We start from the raw sequence: 21,938 nt of genomic DNA, 5'->3' as shown, positions 1-21,938 counted from the left end.
TAGGAGAATGTCCTTGTTAGGAGCCAGATCTGGAATATTTCGGGGTGACCTGTAACTGGCTGCAAGTAACACTGCGGCAGACTGGAAGGACTGCAGCGTTTACCTGGGTGAGGGATTTCGTGTCAGCTGCCATCGACGCTGTCCACACGCTGACAGAGCCCAGGTGCCATCTGCACAGCTGAGGGGACACGGGCCGCGCAATGGTCGCCTTCCCGGGGCTGAGTGCAGCCCGGAGAGTTTTATGGCGGCCACACCACGGTGGTGCCAGCGACGGCGCTCTGCTTCCCCCTTTGCCAGCGGGGCACACGCAGACGCGCACACGCAGACATGCGCATTCTGCACACTCAGGTGGTCACGTGAAGGCGGGCTCCACGAGGGCCTGCTCGGGTTGCCACAGCGCACACAGCACAGCACCGGACGTGCTTTACGGCAGCCGCTCTCAGGCAGAAGGGGAAGCTGCGCTCCCGCCCGGCACTGACGCCCGTACAGCCGCACGTGCTGTCTGCCTCGCTTTACGGCAGTCGCTGAAGGCGGGAAAGCGAGGCTATGACCCGCCCCAAAGGCGCACACACCACAACGGCTTTGCTGTGTGTTGCACTTTACGGCAGCCCGGCCGAGGCGCGAGGCCATGGCAGCGGTCTCCATGGCCACGTCTTTGTGAGCGGGCTGGGCGTCTGTGGGCGCTCCCACTGCTCCGTGACACCCCTCCCCCCGCGGCGGCAATGGCGGCGCAAGGCGTTGGAGCACGTGAAGACCAAGGAGTTCGCGACTATGTGAGCAGCACACACTTCTGGGGTCCCCTGGCCAACTGGCCTGCCGCTGGCCGCCTTTCGGGACGTGAGGGCGACACCGGAGGTCATCCACGGCCGCAGACCGCGGCGCCCGTCTTCTACTTGCGGCCTCGCACCCGCCTGCTCATGGCGTGTCAGCTCACGGCGTGTCATGGCGCCAACGTGATGGCGCAGAGCGTGCAGGGCAGCCGCCTGCTCACCCCCGCTGCTGACGCCGGCACCGCACCGAGGCCGCCACCAGCACCCCCAGGGCTGCACTCATGGCACCTGTGACTAGGGCCCCCGGAATGAGAGTCATCGGATCTTGGCAGCTGAACTCTTCCTCCTCCCGAAGATGAAGGAAGGCTCGGTTTGGCTCACACCGTGCAGATCTCACCGGAACCCGCAGTTTGGGAATGAACTGGCACAGGCCTGACACCGAGCTCGCCTCTTCCCTGATGTGGACACAGTGTTTGTAGAAGGTGAGGGGCGGGCTGGCTGTTCTCCTGGGACCCGCAACTCGAAGGTCAGTTTGTATGCGGAAGGAAGACTGACTGAAAGGCATGTCTAACTATGTGCCTAAGTCATTGCCGCTTTCTCTCTTTTTAAAAAAGATGTTTATTGATGTCAGAGAGGAAAGGAGAGGGAGAGAGAGAAACATCGCTGATGAGAGAGAATCATGGACCAGCTGCCTCCTGCACGCCCCATACTGGGAATGGAGCCTGCAACCCGGGCCTGTGTCCTGACCGGGAATCAAACCCTCAGTCCACAGGCCGCGGCTCTATCCACTGAGCCACACCAGCCAGGGTTAACTCATTGCTTCTTTTATTTTCTTAAAGCTCTCTTGGGAATATGTTTTTGTTATTTGCTTGGGGTGTCCAGGGGCCAAATAAGGATGCTTAGCACACATGGCTTTTTAAAACCTTGGTAGAGCCACAAATCTCTTAAGACCAAAAAAGTGTGGGGCTATTTCTACTGATGGAAATACTTGGAAGTGAGTTTATATGAACTCAGTGAAACCCAGTTTAGACTTTTAAGGAGTACTTACTAAAAGACTCTAGAATCTCTTGGTGACAGAAATTCTAGAATCTTCCATGGAAACAGGATAAACAACTCAGGTCAATTGTTATCAACGCTGGAGTATAGGTACCTAAATTAGAAAATAAAAGTGACAAAACCATAATCCTTTCCTCTTCCCCTCATACCTAAAAATGGGGGAATGCAGTTGGTTAACCTAGTGGTCGGCAAACTGCGGCTCTCAAGCCACATGCAGCTTGCGAGCCTCGGTTTGCCGCTCTGTTGACTAATGAGTTTGCCGACCACTGGGTTACCCTATCACCCTGTGTTGAACACTAGCTATTCTGGCGGTGAGGGTCTGTGGCCAACAGTATTAGCCCAGATTATACCCCTGGGACCTCATGGGTGTTACAGATTTCTAAACCAGGGAGCAGGGGAGAAGGGGGAGAGAGTGGGCGGCTGTGGGGGTGAGGCCACAGCACAAGCTACCCTTTAGGATTTGACCCCAAATCTCTCCCTGTCTGTGCCGGATGCAGGGAGTTCCAGAGTGGTCTACTGGGGAACCCCAATGTGTGTGTTTAAGACTGCTGAAACCCTGCTTCTATTCAATATTTCAAATGCAGAGCAACTGGAAACAGCTCTCTGAGCCTGGGCCTGGCAGCTCAGTTGGTTAGTGTTAACTCCATGTACCAGGGTTTCCGGTTCCATCCCTAGTCAGGGCACATACAAGAATCAACCAGTGGCCCGGCGCCGTGACTCAGGGGCTGAGCATCGGCCTATGAACCAGGAGGTCACAGTTCATTCCTCAGTCAGGACACATGCCCAGGTTTCGGACTCCATCCTCAGTAGGGGGAGTGCAGGCAGCAGCCGATAAATGATTCTCTCTCATCATGGATGTTTCTTCCTCTCTCCCCCTCTCCCTGCCTCTCTGGAACCAATAAAAAATTTTATAAAAGCATCAACCAATGATAAGTGGAACAGCAAGTTGATGTTTCTTTCTCTCTAAAACCAATCAATGCAAATCCATTAAAAAACACATCTTTAGCTGAAACCGGTTTGGCTCAGTGGATAGAGCATCGGCCTGTGGACTGAAAGGTCCCGGGTTCGATTCTGGTCAAGGGCATGTACCTTAGTTGTGGGCACATCCCCAGTAGGGGGTGTGCAAGAGGCAGCTGATCGATGACTCTCTCTCATCGATGTTTCTAACTATCTCTCTCCCTTCCTCTCTGTACAAAATCAATAAAAAAAATATTTTAAAAAACCACAAAACAAAAAAACACACATCTTTAAGTTTCTGAAATTGTCAGGTTTCGGACAAGACAGGCACATTAGTGGAACTCTGGAAAATACTCCCACTGGGGATGTGCCCACAACCAAGGTACATACCCTTGAGCTGAATCGAACCTAGGAACCCTCAGTCCACAGGCCGACGCTCTATCCACTGAGGCATCTAAGCAGAATCCTCCTGGTAGTTCTGTATTTCACATTCCCCATGGTGGGCGGGCCAGACTCTGGAAAACTAGTGTGTTATCTGTTGCTATGTAACAACTCATCCCCAAACTTAGCTTTAAACAAACATTTAAAATTAAAAGCCCAGCCAGCGGTGGCTCAGGGGTTGAGCGTCAACCTATGAACCATGAGGTCACGGTTCGATTCCCAGTCAGGGCACAGGCCTGGGTCACAGGCTTGATCCCTGGTATGAGGTGTGTAGGAGGCAGCCAAACCATGGTTCTCTGCCATCATTGATGTTTCTCTCTCTCCCTCTCCCTCTCCCTTCCTCTCTGAAATCAACAAAAAGCCCTGACTGGCTTGGCTCGGTGGATAGAGCATCGGCCTGTGGACTGAAGGGTCTCGGGTTCGATTCCGGTCAAGGGCATGTACCTTGGTTGCGGGCACATCCCCAGGAGGGGGTAAGCAAGAGGCAGCTGATGGATGCTTCTCTCTCATTGATGTTTCTTTTTTTCTTTTCTTTTTTTTTTTAAATATATTTTTATTGATTTTGTACAGAGAGGAAGGGAGAGAGATAGAGAGTTAGAAACATGGATGAGAGAGAGTCACCGATGAGCTGCCGCTTGCACACCCCCTACTGGGGATATGCCCGCAACCAAAGTACATGCCCTTGACCGGAATCAAACCCGGGACCTTTCAGTCCCCAAGCCGACGCTCTACCCATTGAGCCAAACCGGTTTCGGCTCATTGATGTTTCTAACTCTCTCTCCCTCTCCCTTCCTCTCTGTGAAAAATCAATAAATTTTTTTTAAATTAAATATTCTCTCTCAGTTTCTGGCTTAGCTGGGTGCTTGCACTAGCTCAGGGTGTCTTAGCTATCCACTGGGACTGCGGTGTCTGGAGACTTGCCTGTGGCTAGAGAACCCTACTTCCAGAGTCACAGTTTGCAGGAGGCTTCAGTTCCGTGCCCGGAGGGCCACAGGGCTGCGCCCACGTACTTAACCTGGGGGGTGAAGTACCACCGCCTCCCCTGGGCTCTATTGGCCACCTGGTACCCCGTGAGAGGACAATACAGGAGTGGGAATACCAGGAGGTGGCCATCACGGGGGGGCCAAAACTCCCATGCAGTAATAAAAAGCTGTTCTTACACTTCTGAAATGAATCATAACCTTGTATCAAGATTTTTATTAAAACTTGGAAGGATTTTCCCCTTCGCTACACTATGAGCAGAAATTAATATTTTTAGATTTGTCTTACAGAATGTATTTTGTAAGTTGAGTATTAGATTTCAATAAAAGGCTATTGAACACAGTTCAGAGCAGGTAGGTTTCTAATTAACCTGGCAGGAGAAAAGGGGGGACTGCCTGCTGAGAACTTCCGCACTCCGCGCTTATAATCCAGTGGGCAGAGCCATCAGGAAAACCCCGGAAGATGACACCTCTCCTCCAACGCAGCCTCCGCTCACAGCATCCAATTCGCAGTACGCGCACCCAGCTAAGAGATCTAGCCCTCTGTCGCCTGGGATATTCATGCTGAAAGTCATACAAATGATTAATACTTTAATAAAAACGAACCTTTAAAATCATTGGGGTAAAATCATTTCATAATGTCCCCAAACTCTCAAACATAATCCTTCCTGGCCTTGGCAATTTAACTGAAACTGTCTGCAGATGCCTACCAGGACTTTATGAGGTTAATAACGCTTTCCGAATTGGCAGTTATTTTTCCCAAAGTTTCTGTTACTGACACATGCTTATTTCCCAGATTTTGTGTTTTACACTGAGTTTAAGAAGTCCTGAGTTCTTCCTGAGGTCCTCTGAGCTTCCTAGCAAAGCGCAGGCTAAAATCCAAAGAACTGCCATCTCTCTCCAACTACAATGAGTGGCTAGATTATTGATCTCTGAACGCGTAATAATCTGGCCACTTAGTGTGTGCATGTGTGTATTAGAGGCCTGGTGCATGGGTGGGGTTTGGCCAGGGGGAGGGGACATGGGTGGTTGGCCAGCCTGCCAGCTGGTCGAACTCCTGGTTGAGGGGACAATTAGCCTTTTATTATATAGGATATATACTGAGTGGCCAGATTATTATGCATTCAGAGATCATCATCATATATAATACTAAAACCATTTTCCTCCTCTAATTCTTTTATATATATACATATATATATATATATATATATATATATACATATATATATATATATATATTTTTTTTTTAATTGATTTCAGAGGGGGAGAGAGAAGCATCCATTATGAGAGAATCATGGATCAGCTATCTCTTGCACGCCCCATGTGCCCTGACTGGGAATGGAACCATAACCTCCTGGTTCATAGGCCAATGCCCAACCACTGAACCACACCGGCCGGGCTCCTCTAATTCTTTCACAACCATGAACCACTGTATCGTGTCCCAGGGAGAGGCCGAGAGCACAGTATTGCTGGATGAAAACAAGGCATTGCGAGATCAAACAAAGCTTTGGGCGAGGGAGGAGCAGCCACTTCCAGAGCTGCTTCTGACCTTGACAGCTAAGGTGGAGTTGACCCCCACAAAAAAGGAGGCTGGGACAGATTACAGGAAATGTGACACATGACTCTGTTTGGATTCATATTGTTCATGTCTCTTTATTATGAAATATAAAATTTTAAAAACAATGACAAAGGACACAAGTGTATGTTTGTTGTAAAAAGAAGTTTCACATGGGAGTATACAGAGTAGAAAGGCCCAGTTTCTTCGAACCACCCCTCGACCCCAATTCCTTTGAGGCAACAGCCAAAATGCTTGGGGAAAACACCCCCTTCCAGACCTGTTATTTTAAAACAGTTTTATAGCATGCTACACACTGCTAACAGTCTGCTTTTCTATTCATGTCTCAGAGCGCACTCCATAGGACTGCATGGCAGCACTTGCTCATCCTCTTTTCCCAATTGCATGATACACCGCAGCATGGCTGTGCCGTCACTTAACTGCCCCACCCCCCACCCCCACCCCCGTGCCTGGCTGCCAATTCTGGGACTACCCTTCGGTGCGCACTGTTCCCACACGCACAGGCTTGTAGGAGGCCCACAGGTCATGTCCCTGTGTCTGTCACTTTGCTGTAAGCCTTCTCTGGGAATGTCTCCCTTTGTTTCCATTTCAGTGTGATCCAATGCTGCCAGGATAGTTTTCTGAGCAGTATCGTAGTTTACCAGAGCGGACATTAAATCCAGGAGGTGAAAGCTCAGAGGCCATCCATCGGCTGTGCCTTTAAAACCCTTACATCTGCATTTGTTCATGCCTAGCACGTGGCTGACATTGATAAATGTTTGAGTAGATAAGGAAAAGCTAACTGCACGTGAGAGATATGAAAATAAGGTGTCCATAGCCCCAAAGTCCCTAAAGTTGGAAATGAGGTCAAAAATTGGTTAGTGAATCAAGACTTAATTTGATGCCAAGTTTTGTATCTTATGTCTCGAAGCTAGAAAACACTGCAGGGTTTCTTCGTTTGGGGGGAGTTTAAGATGGATGAAAATTTTTGTTTCTTTACTACTGAAGTCATCTCAAGGAACTCCATAAAATGAAGGGAGAGAGAAAATGTAAGATTAAAGACCAAAGAGCATGGTTTGTACCCAGGTTTCAGCACCAAAAACACACACAAAAAAACCCAACCCAACACAACCCCCCCCCCCCCCAAAAAAAATTAGAGTAACAAGAAAGATCCAAGAAGGAAGTTACAGGCACATTTGCATATATCTTAGTTTAATAAAATTACATTAGTGCCTTTTAATGTAAAAATATTTACATTGAACACCTGCCCTATCCTTGCCGCTTCTCTACAGATCATAACCATTTTTAAATTTTTTTCTTTTAAAACAATTTTGTTTTGTTTGTTAACCCTCACCCGAGGTTATTTTTCCATTGATTTTTTTTTGGGGGGGGGGGGGGGTAGAAGAGAAAGGGAGAGAGAACAACATCGAGGTGAGAGAAACACATAGATTGGTTGCCTCCTGCTCGAGTCCTGACCAGGGCCTGGGCCTGGGCCTGGGCCAGGGAGGAGCCTGCAATCAAGGTACCTGCCCTTGACCAGAATCGAATCTGGGACCCGTTGGTCTGCAGGCCGATGCTCTATCCACTGAGCAACACCAGCCAGGCCAGATCACATCCTTGATGGGCAGCCGAGGAAGCAAGAGCTCAGCTTCACTTGGGCCACTCCTCCAGGCGGCCAGGCCCTGGGCAGCGGGGACCGTGGCAATTCTGTCCCTGAAGGTTCAGAGGCAACATGGCCAGCTAAGCACCACAGCTGGAACCGGACAGCCGTGTCACAGCTCAGGAACACACAGGACAGTCAGAGTGGAAGTCTTGGGTAGGAATGGAGGAAGTATGAATGAGTTTGTGAACCTGTTGAAAAGAAAATGAATTTCCCTAAGAATGTAGTAATTCTTAAATCTCCTAAAGAGGGAGGAGAGAGGCTTAGATGACAGCGTAACCGACATGTAATCTACATGTGACCCTCCTATTCAGCCGAACATCGAACATCAGCTGAGCGCAGGAGGCCAGGCCGGTGCTCAGCATGGGAGCTAAGTGAGCGGAAGCTGTGGCTGCCAAGGCAGTTCCTTCCCTAAGTGCCAGCACCTGGGCACCTTTTCCCAACATGCGCTTGGGACACTGAGCTGCGACCACCCCCCTTTGGTCAGTCAGTCACTGTTCTCTAGCCCCACCCTCACCAGCATGGACCCGCCCTCTTGTCCTACTGCCTCAGGCCACCAGTTCCATGACTAATTGGAAATGGCTAGGAAATGGCCTTTGGGGACATTTTTTTCTCGCCTTCTTCCAGACACCCAGCTCGAGCCTTGGGCCTCCTCATAAATTAAGAGACAGCACTGCCACACTTCAGGAAGGAGGGGCGTGGCAGGAAGGGTCTGCAGGGGGCCCAGCCTTGCCTGTGCTCAGCAGCCAGTTTAGGACCAGAAAAGAACGACACCTTTTCAATGTAACAAAACAAAAGCAAACTCCCAAAACCCCGGATGACAGTTTTGGCTTAAAAGTACCGAATCTAACATCTTTTGGGCTCGCACAACACTCTGCTTATGAGTATAGAGTCGTGGTCAGCAAACTGTGGCTCGGGAACCACATGCGGCTCGGTGGCCCCTTGAGTGTGGCTCTTCCACAAAACACCACGGCCTGGGTGAGTCTATTTTGAAGAAGTGGCGTTAGAAGAGGTTGAAGTTTAAAAAATGTGGCTCTCCAAAGAGATTTCAATCATCGTACTGTTGCTATTTGGCTCTGTGGACTGATGAGTTTGCCGACCACTGGGCTAGAGCAAAACTCCCAAAGGTGGAAAGGGGCGCTCAGGGACAGACAGCATCCTTTGGGGGCAGAGTGCTCCGGGAGGTCTCCCTTTTGCACAGAGGAGGACGCTGAGGGAGGAGTCGTGCTGACTTTCAGAGGACAGGTCTGGCTTGGCCCAAGGGCAACCTGAAATCAAAGGAGACGTTAATTTTATCTGAGGGGGAAGAAGTTACTCATTTTAATGAGATCTTCCTATGGAGTAACAGGTTGCTGTGAACACAGCTGAGAGCTGGGCACCGTGGGCACCATGAGGGCTGCCCTGCCTTCTGGTTACGGTCTGACGCTGACTCACTAAGACCAGACCAGCAGCTTCCGGCACCTGCGGCTGCACAAAGCTGGTGCGAGAACCCGCACCAAGGCTGGGGCCCTTCTCTCCGCGGGACAGGGAAGCCTTGGGTGACACTGTGTGTCCGTCCGCTGTGACCCGACAGAGACCGGCATCAAGGGGCGAGGCTGTTCTATTCTTACTCACCTCAGGCCTCCCCTGCGGCTGCCTGCCTCGCAGGCTCCTCTGAATGCAGTGTTGGATGCTGCAGACACAGGCCGTCCAGCTTCTGCAGGTCCTCTGAAAGGCCGTTCCTGAGATCCTCATTGCTGCTCAGAAACTCTCTCACCGCCTCCAGCCGCGTCAGGATCTGCAGAGAAACCACACAAGTGCAGTCAGAGACTCTGATGGGCCCGGGATGCAAGGGAAAACTCCCAGCTCCAAGTCAGGCTCCTGCTCACGTGTCCACCAAGAGACAGAAACCGTGGCTAGATTGGGCCAAATCTTCCATCTACTGAGGTTGTACCAATTTAATATATATATTTTATTGATTTTTTACAGAGAGGGAGAGGGACAGAGAGCTACAAACATCGATCAGCTGCCTCCTGCACACTCCCCACTGGGGATGTGCCCAAAACCAAGGTACAATACATGCTCTTGACTGGAATCGAACCTGGAACCCTTGAGTCTGCAGGCCAACGCTCTGTCCACTGAGCCACACTGGTTAGGGTGAGGTAGCAATTTAAACTCCCACTGGCAACATTGACTTCCAGAACTTAACCTAACACAAGCACTCGCAGAACAGCAGCCTGGAAGCGCACCAAGGGCTGGTCCCTGTGCTTATGACAAAGGTGAGTGACTTGTATCTTGGGGTATGATGTGCTGTTGTTAATGCTCACCAGAGGATATTTCCCATTGATTTTTAGGGAGCGTGGGAGAGAGAGGGAGAGACAGAGAGAAACATCGATGTGAGAGACACACACCGATTGGTTGCCTCCTGCATGAGCCCTGATCAGGGCCTGGGCTGGGGAGGAGCCTGCAAGGAGGTGCTCTTGATCGGAATCGAACCTGGGACCCTTTGGCCAGCAGGACGATACTCTATCCACTGAGCCACACCTGCTAGGGCTGATGAAGTTTTTAAATGGGAAACTCTGGCCTCATTTAAAAGCTAGCCAGGGGGATCTAAATCTAATGAAGGATAGTGGTGAAGTGCCCTACCCCTAGCAGGAAGGTGGCCACATTCTGATGCAGGTCTAGGGGGCACTCAGCAAGCACACAGGGGACTGTGATGTGAGCAGGAAAGAGCCAGCGGTGCGGGGTGATGCCTGCCGGGGACAGGGGACGGGAAGTGGGCCGTGGCTGTCGCTCCGGGGAACGGGGAGCAGGAGGGGCGGCGGCGATGAGGAAGCACATGGCCGCCGTTCAGCGGAGCTGTTTATGGCGCGGCTGGAAACAAGCCCACGGCTCCTGGAGGACACCTGGGCTTTACAGGAGAAATCTGGAACCCATAAACACGGAAAATGCAGATCACCCAGCTCAGCACCCCCAGCACACAGCACGCCGCGGGCACCGCACCGGGAGCACTTGGGAAGCACCCCCAGGGCCTCCCCGCAGAGCCCGGGCCACGCTGGCGGGTCTGGGCGCCACACACGCTGAGGCGCGGGCCTCACGGGGCTTCTGAGAGCAGGAATGCATTGCAAGAAGGCGCCAGCTCTTCCCCTGTTTTTTAGCCGCTTACTCTGCTGAATTTCAACTGCCAGGGCCAAGCAGAGCATGGTGGCCGGCAGGGCCGTGCGAAGGGCGCTTGGGTGGCAGCCGAGCTCTGGCAGATGGCCCTTGGCAGCCACACGCCACACATGTCCCCGGGGAGCTGGCCGGCTGCTGCTCCCCGCGGATCTGAAGCAGAGCGCAAGTTACACACGCAGTGTATTCCAGGGGAGCCCCTTTGATAACGTTATACACTGCGTGGCCAGATGAGGATGATCTCTGAACGCATAATCATCTGGCCACTCTGGGTGTATCCTATAGAACAAAAGGCTAATATGCAAATTGTTCCCCAACCAGGAGTTCCACCTGCAGGCAGGCTGGCCAACCGCCCATGTCCCCTCCCTCTGGCCAGGCTGGCTGGACCCCACCCATGCACGAATTCATGCACCGGGCCTCTAATACACACACACGCACACACACATGCGCGCACCAGATTATTATGTGTTCAGAGATCATCATAATCTGGCCACTCAGTGTATATCATTACGGCTCATCATCGAGCAGAAAAGAATTGACATGATGAGCTCTCTCTGCCATGAGCTCCATGAGGCATTCTGGGAACCGTCACACTAAATTACCACCATGAGCCATTCTTCCTCAACTCGGCTTTCCACCCCGACTCCCACTGCTTTACCGAACACCAGAAGCAGGTCTTATTAAACACTCACAGGAGAAGTCCTGTGCTCATAATATAATCACCGGATTTCCGCATTCCTGGATGCACGTGCTGTTTCTTCCTATTTTAACATCTCAAATGAGAGTGCATCTTACCACTGAATGTCTTACAACAAACAGGCAGCATTTTTTTTTTTCTGTCTCAGAAGCAGTGGAATCAATGCTGTGTCTTACAAACGGTGGCATCTTAGAGCCACTGAAAGGTGGTCTATCGAATCATCTGCCTTTGGAGCCTGACCCTGGCGAGCATGGATAACCATATCGGGACTGAACTTCCTCAACAAGGTCAAGTTCCTCACATCACGGAAAGCCAACCTTCAACTTCTTAGAGATAACATGCCAATCCATCCGCATTTACATTCTGATCAATGGAAACAGCAAGAGCAATGCCATGGTCCACTGAACAAAAGCATGCAAAATGAGAACTTATCAACATATCTGGAGGCTTGGGACCCGGGGAACAAGCCCATTAACCCCAATTTGTTCCTGGAAAACAGAGATAATGAGGGTTTGAAATGTACGGTCGCCAGCTCCTCAGTGACACAGAGGCAGTGAGGCATGAGGCACAGCCTGGAGCGCGGGCACCCAAGGCCAGCCCCAGGCGCGGGGCAGCCTCACACCCGCCAGAGCCTGCTCCAGGGCTGCCTGCTCCTGGGCTGCCTGCTCCTGGGCTGCCTGCTCCTGGGCTGCCTGCTCCTGGGCTGCCTGCTCCAGAGCTGCCATCAGTGATGGCCAGGCTCCCTCGCAGCTCGCGGCTCAGACTGCTGGCAGGAGTGTGCTGCTGCCGGTGTGCTTTGCTCTTTGTTACACACACAGGAAAGAACCGCAGCTCCCTCAAGAGGGAAGAGGGGACCCCAGACACCGCTGCGGCTGAGATCCGGAGCCCCTGGCTGCCTCCTCTTACACAACCTGCTTCTGGAAGCAGCAGCAGGAAGAGAAGTGGGGCTGGCTCCGTGCATTTTAAACCAAAGCAAGACGACGCCCAGGGACTTGGAAAGCAAAACTCAGTCTCATTCATCATTTAATATGACCCTGGTGTGCCAGGGAGCACCACTCACTCTCTCCCTAAACCAATAAACGCACCCTCAGCTGAGGATTAAAAAACCAGACTATCGCTCTCTACCACTTTCGGGAATAAGGTCCAGCCCCTGGGTGAAGCACAGAAAACCTTTCAAATATGGCTTCAACCTACCTGACCTCACATCTCATCACACCTCCTCCCAGGCTCACCTTGTCACTGTCCAGGCCCAACCTATTCTGGCTTTTTGAGAAATATTGATTTCAGAAAGAGGAAGGGGGAAAGAGGGAGAGGAAGGGGGGGGAGGGAGGGAGGGAGGGGGGGATAAAGAGAGAGAGAGAGAGAGAAACATCCATGATGAGAGAATGATGGATTGGCTGCCACCTGCGTGCCCCTACTGGGGATCAAGCCCACAACGTGGGCACATGCCCTGACTGGCAATTGAATTGTGACCTTCTTGTTCTATGTCGACACAACAACTGAGCCACACAGGCTGGGCCCAAGCTGTTTTCATGCCTTGACAGGTGATGTTCCTTCTGCCAAAAATGCCAATTTGTCAAACGGAGCTGATTCTGTTAGTCCCAGCTCCACAGCACCTTCTCAGCGAAGCCTTTTCCCACCCCCCACCCCACGCAGAGACTCCGGCACCGCTGTTCGGAGCTGTGGCAGCCTCACCGTGTGGCTCCACCCTGTGGCAGGCATCAGGCACTGAAATGTGTGCTGGCCAAGGGAAAAGAACGGTTTAAAGATACTGTTCATCCGCGCCAAAGGGGTACTCGTTTCTGGAAGGGATTTGTCTTATAAATCAGAAACATGGTTGGTAATGGGCTAAAATTAGCTCCTCTTCCTCCCTGGCATCTGTTTGTTTACTCACGCAGAGGAGATAGTACTTTTCATTTTTTACCTCTTCTGGCAACACCTCTTGTTCTTCTGCCTGAAGATAAAGCTCGTGAAGCTTTTCCTTGAGAAATTCCATTTCGATTTCATGGACTTGGCTCTCACTCAGGTGAACGCCGGAGTCACAGTCACAGCCATCTCGGTGATCTTCCTCGGGGATGAGGACGGCCCAGTCCGATGTCAGCAGCTGTTGAAACACCGGACAGAGAGAGGAACTGAATGAATGAAAAAGATGTTCCACTGGATGACTCCAAGAATTCATTCACAATGAATGGTCACTGACTGGACCCATTTTAATAGCATCCTGTGACCATAGAAAAGCTTCCTAACCCAGTACAGTTCTAGATTTCATATCAACATGTTTTACCGTTTACATGCTAAAATTTCATTTAAACCTAATAAACTTCCAATTCTAAGTGAGTGACTGTGGCTACTTTCCCCCCTTAGTTCTTTAAAAAAAAAAAAAAATATATATATATATATTTTATCAATGATGAGAGAGAATCATGAATCAGCTGCCTCCTGAACACCCCACACTGGGGATGGAGCCCACAACCCGGGCATGTGCCCTTGACTGGAATCGAACCCGGGACCCTTCAGTCCACAGGCCAATGCTCCATCCACTGAGCCAAACAGGCTAGAGCTCCCCTTAGTTCTTAATGCCAGAAGTGTTCAACCTAATTTTTACCTCTTCTATTCTGGAGTACGCCTCCACAATCTCTGGGATATTATGGAATTCATTCAGAAAATTCTGGATCTTCATCTGGAAATCCCGAAGCCACACAGAAGATACCTTCATCTCTGAAGAGTGCATGATATCGTTACGACACTTAATCACCTACAGAAAGACGAAAAACGGTAAAAGCCTTCAAAGTCAAACAGCGGGGTAAACTGACATTTTTGTAGTTCCAAACAAAGTTGCAGCCCAGCCGGCTTGCTCAGTCGTTGAGCGTCGGACCCATGAACCAGGTGATCGTGGTTCCATTTCTAGTCAGGGCACATGCCCAGGTTGTGGGTTCGATCCCTAGTGTGTGGCATGCAGGAGGCAGCCGGTCCATGGTTCTCTCTCTCCCTCTCCCTCTTCCTGAAATCCATAAAAAGAACAAACCATTTTTATTTTTAAAAGAAAAGTTGCAGAAAGGCTTTTTGCTATGTTCAATCCCCTGCCACTTGAATAATCAATTCATCAGGGAAAGAAATGCAAAGCTTACACCTATCCTTGGTCCTTGCCACCTTGTGCCTGGCTGGGCTGTCTCTTACAACCCCCACACCCCTTACCTGCAAACAGCCGGGAGAGCAAGAGGATTGGCTGGCGGCTCTGCGCGCCCGAGGCTGCAGCAGAAAACGCAGAAACCCTTAGCTATCGCTGGAGCCCCGGGAAGCGGGGCAAGGGAGCTTTTTGTTGCAGAAACCATGATGAAAGAGGAGCGTGTGTTTTAAGACAGATGGTGCTGCCGATGTGTTCATTAATGCACGGAAAGCCTTCCAATCTTTGTGAGGAGAGAGCACAGGGGTCAATTCCGCACTGCGATCGTTTTTGTCTCTGCTGATGTCACACAGGCTTCTCAGTCCTAGCCGCTGGCGACCTAGCAGAATGTCCATGCGTCTTCTCTCCGTTATAAACACTCCATTCACATGCACCCTCAGTGCCCTCAGAGTAATAACTGCGCAGAGCTGTTCTCTGGTGAGAGACACGTCTGTCTAAATCTCCAAGGAATCTGACATAGTGATCTATTCAGGCCTTTATTCACTAGTGTTCCTGTTTTCTCCAGTTCTATGTAGCTTGGTCTTGTCAATTAAATTTTTAAAAAAGTTTTTTAAAAAGACTTTTACTGATTTCAAAGAGGAAGGGAGAGTGGGAGAGAAACATCTATGAGAGAATCATGGATTGGCTGCCTCCTGCACACCCCACATTGGGATGGAGCCTGCAACCGGGGCCAGTGCCCTGACCGGGAATCAAACCGTGACCTCCTGCTTCATAAGTCGACACTCAACCACTGAGCACACTGGCCGGGCTAGCCAACGGCTCGGCAGCAAAGTCTAGGTTTCTTTGCACATTGGAGTTTTGGGGAGGGGCTGTGTGCTGCGCCTGCGCGCAGCTTCAGCATCACTGGGTGTTTCCCAGCTGGCTCCACAGGGCAGACGGGACTGACTCCTGCTGTGTGGGCTGAAATCAGACGGCTCTTACCTCTGTGACTTTCTTCCGATCCACCAGGAAGTGATCGCAGGCGTTGATGAGGTTTAGAAGAGCCACTGCGTCACATTCCTCGGGTCCTGCTTTGTCTGCCAGTCCGCGGGGCATGAAGGCCTGTGGGAGGGAGAGACGAGGGCACCTGAGTTTCCGCCAAGCCCGTGAGCTAAGGGGCCCGTGCCACGTGTCTGCTTCCCAAGAGCTGACTGCCCTTCTCTCAGTGAAGCTTCCAGTGAGAGCCTCGTGAGTCCAAAGCACCAGCCGGGAAGCAGGGCGCAGCTCAGCGGGCAGGGCAGTAATGGAAGGGCTGTTCTATCAGTCCCTCTGCTCGGAGAGACACTTAACATGTCACACAGCTGGTTTCCTGCACTTTCTTAAAAGCACGTCAGCAGGAAACATGGGTAGAAAGCACCTCTTTCTTGTCCTTACTGAAGTGTCAGTGGCTGAGTTGTTAAAGGAGATTTAAAATTTTAAACAATAGTTAGACACTAGGACTTGAGAAAACTCAGTACAGTAGTATAAAGGCAAGGCTGTGGGCTTGGGAGTGTGGGGGACAGCTGTGTGACCTTGGCCAAGGTCCTCGCCCTCAGAGACCTCATCAGGAAACGGGGTAACGTTCTCATGTACCTCCAAGTGTGTTGTGACGATTAAGGAAGTTGATGTGAATGAACAGGCCCAGAACGCTGGCTGTCACCTTGCTGGTGGTGCGGGTGACAGGACCTGCGGAGTTCCAGATGGAGCTCCGGGGCTGGAGGCCCTAGGCCAGTGGTCGGCAAACTCATGAGCCCGCAGAGCCAAATAGCAACAGCACAACGATGGAAATTTCTTTGGAGAGCCACACTTTTTAAACTTAAACTTCTTCTAACGCCACTTCTTCAACATAGACTCGCCCAGGCTGTAGTGCTTTGTGGGAGAGCCACACTCAAGGGGCCAAAGAGCCGCATGTGGCTCTTGAGGCGTGGTTTGCCGACCACGGCCCTAGATGACAGCAGAGGGCCTGTTCCAGCACGATCTTGCCTTTCCCAGCATTTTCTGGCACAAGCCCCCAAACGGCGCTATAGCAAGGCTGGGGCACATTTCTTTCCTGAAACATTGCCAAATTTACATCTGAAGGCAACAACTTCACCGAGCTCAGCAGCTCAGGAGAGCATGCCTGCCAAGGGACTGGAAAAGATGACATATGAGAAACTGCGTGCAATGAGGACTCTAAATAAAATACAGCGTTCCCTTGAAAACAAACACATTTCAGTAGGCAAGCGACAGCACTGCCTCCTACAGGGCTGCTTGAGACGCCAATGCACCGGGAAGGGGGGGGGGGGTGTCAGGGCCGTGTTCCTGATGGTGGGGGACCCTACACCTGAGCCTCATGTCATTCAGAAATGGCCCCTATCAGAAGGTCCGGTGGTCAGTACCAGCCCCGTCTTTCTAGATCTGACAGCCACCATATGCCACCCTCTGAAAGAAGTCTGTTATGGATGCTGCAAAGGCTAGCAGAGAAATAGCTAGTGCAGTGGTCGGCAAACTCCTTAGTCCACAGAGCCAAATATCAAAAGTACAACGATTAAAATTTCTTTAGAGAGCCACATTTTTTAAACTTAAACTATATAGGTAGGTACATTGTTATTATCTTAATTAGGGTACATCTCAGCTGGCCTTTGCTAAAAACTCAAGGGGCCTCCTGACCGGTGTGGCTCAGTGGATAGAACGTTGGCCTGCAGACTGAAGGGTCCCAGGTTTGATTCCAGACGAGGGCATGTACCTTGGTTGCGGGCACATCCCCAGTAGGAGGTGTGCAAGAGGCAGCTGGTCGATGTTTCTCATCAATGTTTCTAATTCTATCCTTCTCCCTTCCTCTCTGTAAAAAATCAACAATATATATATATAAGACTCCTCAAGGGGCCAAAGAGCCGCATGTGGCTCATGAGCCGCGGTTTGCCCACCACTGAGCTAGAGCATCAATAATGAATTCCAAGAAAAGGAAAGAGAAACTCTGCTCATTACTCAGGCTGTTGCTGAGAGGAAAACAGAGTTAGAGGCCTCAGTGGCCTCAGACCAGGTCTGGTTTCCCTGCCACTACAAGGCACACTCTGGCATTTTCTCGCCACGGTGAACCTGTCTCTCGCGCAGTGGCATTTTATTCTAGCCATCATTCCCTTTCTCCAGAAACGGAAGCCAACAGGAAGGGCCTACTGCCTCGAAAGCTGTTCCTTAAAGCCATGTCGCATACCGTGTGCTCCACGTGTGACATGCAGCCTCCCGCATGTGTCCACACTGAGGAGGAGGAGGAGGAGGAGGAGGAGGAGGAGGAGGAGGAGGAGGAGGGGAAGGGGGAGGGGGAGGGGGAGGAGGGGGAGAGGGAGGAGGGGGAGGAGGAGGAGGAGGAGGGGAAGGGGGAAGGGGAGGAGAGGGAGGAGGGGGAAGAGGAGGAGGAGGAGGAGGAGAGGGAGGAGAGGGAGGAGAGGGAGGAGGAGGAGGAGGAGGAGGGGAGGGTGGAGAAATAAACAAGGCTCTGGAAAGGGGTCTGGGATCTATTCTAAGGGCATCAGAAAGCCCCCCAAGGGCTTTAGGCAAGGGAGTAAAAAGGAGAGGGAGTAAAAAGGAGAGGGAATAAAAAGGAGGGCGAGTGTGTGCCGCAGAGAGGGCGAGAAGGGGGATTTCGTAACTACCATGCAGGCACAAAGAGGGTAGTGAGAGTTCGGAGAGATGAAGCAAGCATGCCTGGAGCCCTGGCCGGTGTGGCTCAGTTGGTTGGAGCATCATATAATGAAAGGTTGGGGGCTCAACCTGTGATCAGGGCGCGTACAGAAGGCAACCAATCAATGCTTTACCTGATATTGATGTTCCTCTCTCTCCCTTCCCTCTTCTCTAAAACTGGTGATCTGCCGGGACCGGTTTGGTTCAATGGACAGAGCGTCGGCTTGGGGACTGAAGGGTCCCGGGTTCGATTCCGGTCAAGGGCATGTACCTTGGTTGTGGGCATATCCCCAGTAGGGGGTGTGCAAGAGGCAGCTGATCGATGACTCTCTCTCATCGATGTTTCTAACTCTCTATATCTCTCCCTTCCTCTCTGTACAAAATCAATAAAATATATTTAAAAAATAAATAAATAAAAAATAAAACTGGTGATCTCTTGGTTCATGAGTTGATGCTCAACCACTGAACCACCCTGGCCCGGCAAGATTTCATTTTTCTAACTGCTGAATAAGATTCCATGTGTACCACACACACACACACACACACACCATCTTCTTTATCCATTCACCTAGCTTGGCTAGTACTACCCGTGTGTCCCCGGAAATAAGACATCCTCCGAAAATAAGACCTAGCGCAACTTTGGGAGAAAAAATTAATATAAGACACTGTCTTATTTTCGGGGAAACAGGGGAGTAATGCTGGAATGAGCCTAGGAGTGTATAATATTTTTGAATTAGTGTTTGTTTCCTTCTTGCCATTTGTGAACATGGATGGACCGGGAGGGCATTATGCTAAGTGAAATAAATCAGAGAAAGACAAATACCATGTGATCTCACTTATATGTGGCATCTAGAAAAACAAATGAATAAACAAAACGACATAGAAACATACCCATAGAGACAGAGAACAAGGTGATGGTTGCCAAAAAAGGGGGGGGGGGAGGAGCGGGGGGGAAACAAATAAATCAGTAAACGGTGCTCATGAACAAAAGAAAAGAAAACTGGAAAGTGAAACCAGTCAGCTTCCCTGTGAGAGCCCTCCTCTCAGCAGCAGCAGCGATGGCGCCATCAGGGCTGGAGCTGGGCCAGGCAAGTTCAGAGAAGGGAGAAAGGGGGGTGGGAGGGAGAAAGAATCTGAACTAGAAGGTCTGCAGGTGACAGCAACACCAAGTGGCATGAGCAGGTGGCCTGTGCTTCCAGAGAATTCCAAGGGTATAACAGCAGCAACAGAGACCAAACGTCACTGTAGAGGACGGAGTTTAGGGTGTTTTCTTGTCTAGGTGAGAGGAGTTGGCTTAGAAAAAGGGGGCCGGGGGTGCAGGTGTGTGGGTTTACGGGACCCTGACAGCCACCAGTCTGGGTGCTGAGACAGTTCAGCTTCAGTTTGGAGGAGAGGGAACGGGCTGGCCCCACGGCACTCACAGCGGTTGAGCTGGGACTGATCGCTGCTTCCCAGGCACCGAGCCTGTGCCCGCTGCTCACTGGCAGGAGGCTGCCTGAGCCGCCCACCCCCTCCACGGCTTCTGGCAAACATCAAAGAGGCAACAACAACAACAGAAATTCCCACTTGGCCCGGCTAGTCAGTCAAACTGCCAAAACCTAAAAACAAGTCTCCTGGAACCCTTCCATCTGGCCGCCTACCCCGGCTCCGGCTTCCCTCCTTAGCCGGCATGGGGCCTCCGTGCTGGAGCCCGTTCCGCCTTGGCTCACTTCGCCGTCCTCGTGGGACATGAGAACCGGGCTGAGGAGCGGAGCAACTTCCCCTCCACACCGCACTCCATGCGGCCCCCGGGGCCTGTGCCCGGGACCCCCGCTCCATCCTGTCCCCGCGTCTCCCCCGCAGATCGGCCCCCGGCTTTGCAAGCGGGAGCAGCAACTCCCATGCCCCCAGGCCGCGGACAGGCCGCAGCAAGCCTCCCGGAGCCGCCCCGACGCCAGCCCTGGGGCTCCGCTCCTCGGGCTGTGGATGAGGTGCGGCTCCGGTGACTCCCGCCCGCGGCGCCGCCCCGCCCGGCCCACAGGCCGCAGGTGCTCACCTTGGCCACCTCCCAGGCGTCCGCGGGCCAGCGGCCCGGCCGGCAGTTGCCCCAGTGCACGTCCCCGTTCCTGTTGGTGTGATGTCTCAGGATCTCCCGTTTCCACTCCGCGCACAGCGGACACTGAGGCTGGAACTGCAGGGCGCGGCAGGGACAGGCATTTGGGCATCTGGGCCCCGCACCACGGAGGGCCCGGGACACTGAGCTCGAAACCGGGGGGGGGGGGGGGGGGGGGGGGGGCGCGCGCGCGCAAGGGGTCGGAGGGACTAGCAAGGGGATGGGGCGGGGTGGGGGAGGACTCAATGGTCAAGGCCCCGGATGCTCACCTGGCGGCCGCGCGGGCAGCACCTGGAGCTGCAGGTGGCGCCAGGGCCCAGGCCCGGGGCGCAAGCGAGCAGGCCGCGGTGGAAGGCCAGCATCTCCCGGCCCACGAAGCCCTGCAGGCAGCGGCGCAGCAGCAGCAGGCAGTGGCCCGCCTTCACCCAGTTCTTGTACTCGGCGCAGTTGAGGCGAACCGCCAACTCCGACAGCACCATCTCCCGCTCCTGCCGCGGCCACGGGGGGCGGGGCGGGCGGCAATGCGCAGGCGCGGAATCCTAGACAGAGCCGGAAGCGGCGCGCGAGGTGGGCGTGGCCCCGCCCCACGTGCAGGGCGCGTCAGCACGGCGCGCGGGCCTGTGGGCGGGGCGTTCGGGCTCCCAGGAAAGTCGGCCGCACCCGTCTTAAAGGACCCACACTTTACCCAGCGTGTCTACCTGAAACTGTTCCCCCAAACTGAGACCCCGCCAGCCCCGAATTCTCCTTCCCGTCCGATGTCCGTGCCCCTTCCTGTCTTCTTGTAGGAGTGCAGAAGGCGCTGGAGGCACACTTCTTGAATGTGCCTAGCGTTATACAACTAAGCTGCCTTACCTGGTTTCTAAACCCACAGATTGGGTGTAGCAAATCCGGGAACTAGCGAAAAGTGAAGGCGGTAGCCTGCACCACGCCCCTATCACCGGTTTGCCTTGTGCCAAGGTGACACCTTTGGGCCACCAAGGAGAGGCAAAGTGGACAACACATCACCTGGGTTTTGGAGGGTGGATTCTGGAAGGCCGCACACTCCGAGCCAGATAAGGGTTTCTTCTTTGGCGCTGAAGCTTTGGATGATTATTGTGTACTCCACATTATATGATAACTAGTGCTCCTCCATAAGGGAGTCTAAGTTCCAGGTAAGTGTGCCAGAGGGTCAGAAGGCAAATGAATTGTCAGTTCTGAATGACAAGAGGTGATCTCAGTTGTAGTTAGGTTTCGTGCACTTCTTGAGCTTGAGAAGGAAGTTAAAACTATCGCCAAAAGGCTCCGAGGGGAGAGTCTAAACATTGGAGCCTGTCCTTGACTCCCTATTTCAGAGAAATAGATCTGGACTCAAATTGCCTCCACTTAGCTGTTTGATCTTAAGCAGTTGTAAATTTGATCTCATCAGTTACATTTCTCTAGACCTCAGTTTACTCATCTGTAAAAGGAAGATATTAATGCCTACCCCATTTGATTGTTGTGAGGGTTAAATACACACTGACATACTTAGAATGGTGTCTGGCAATAGTAAGCTCTCAGTAAATATTAGCTATTGTTTTATATTAACCCAAATGTGCCCTTTCATCAATCAATCATATCCCTGGGCAAGGTATTAACAAATCGCAGCCACTTGGAAGCGGAGGCCATTTACAGAAAACTGTCAGATCATGGCTTCCTGGAGTTGTGTAGCACAATGCTGGTTGGCCTCTGCTCATTTTTTATTGACCTCAAAGCTATCCAAGTAAATTTCAAATCATTCCCCTAAGACACACTGTCCATTC

At 51.9% G+C, this 21,938-nt stretch overlaps 2 protein-coding genes across 2 annotated transcripts; one reads left to right on the top strand and one right to left on the bottom strand.

Annotated features, from left to right (window-relative positions):
* Nucleotides 1-200: 200 nt before the first annotated feature.
* MPC1L (mitochondrial pyruvate carrier 1 like) lies at nt 201-1,064 on the top strand. The gene is given in 6 exon segments (XM_036460461.1): nt 201-579; nt 582-602; nt 605-763; nt 766-811; nt 813-868; nt 871-1,064. Coding segments are annotated over 6 exon segments (855 nt in total).
* Nucleotides 1,065-9,033: 7,969 nt separating this feature from the next.
* On the bottom strand, nt 9,034-20,701 carry CUNHXorf38 (chromosome unknown CXorf38 homolog). The gene is made up of 6 exons (XM_036460666.2): nt 20,430-20,701; nt 20,104-20,238; nt 15,372-15,491; nt 13,872-14,021; nt 13,191-13,370; nt 9,034-9,196 (listed from the first exon to the last, which is right to left on the bottom strand). Exons 1-6 carry the CDS (start codon nt 20,637-20,639, stop codon nt 9,035-9,037), a joined length of 957 nt encoding a protein of 318 aa, XP_036316559.1. The 5' UTR covers nt 20,640-20,701; the 3' UTR covers nt 9,034.
* Between the last annotated feature and the right edge of the window lie 1,237 nt (nt 20,702-21,938).

Source organism: Pipistrellus kuhlii, unplaced genomic scaffold, assembly GCF_014108245.1.
Source record: "Pipistrellus kuhlii isolate mPipKuh1 unplaced genomic scaffold, mPipKuh1.p scaffold_m20_p_32, whole genome shotgun sequence".
Classification (NCBI taxonomy): Eukaryota; Metazoa; Chordata; class Mammalia; order Chiroptera; family Vespertilionidae; genus Pipistrellus; species Pipistrellus kuhlii.
Note: the sequence above shows the minus strand (reverse complement) of the source record. Positions and strands in the feature narration are given on the sequence as shown.

Bases quoted from the DNA above. Each gene is read 5' to 3' on its own strand.
- CUNHXorf38 (XM_036460666.2), bottom strand. From the start codon at position 20,639: ATGGTGCTGTCGGAGTTGGCGGTTCGCCTCAACTGCGCCGAGTACAAG. The intron at 14,022-15,371 runs GTAAGAGCCGTC...GTCTTTCTGTAG, and splicing joins ATCGGAAGAAAGTCACAGAG to GTGATTAAGTGTCGTAACGA. The intron at 13,371-13,871 runs GTAAAAATTAGG...GTGTTTCAACAG, and splicing joins CGTACTCCAGAATAGAAGAG to CTGCTGACATCGGACTGGGC.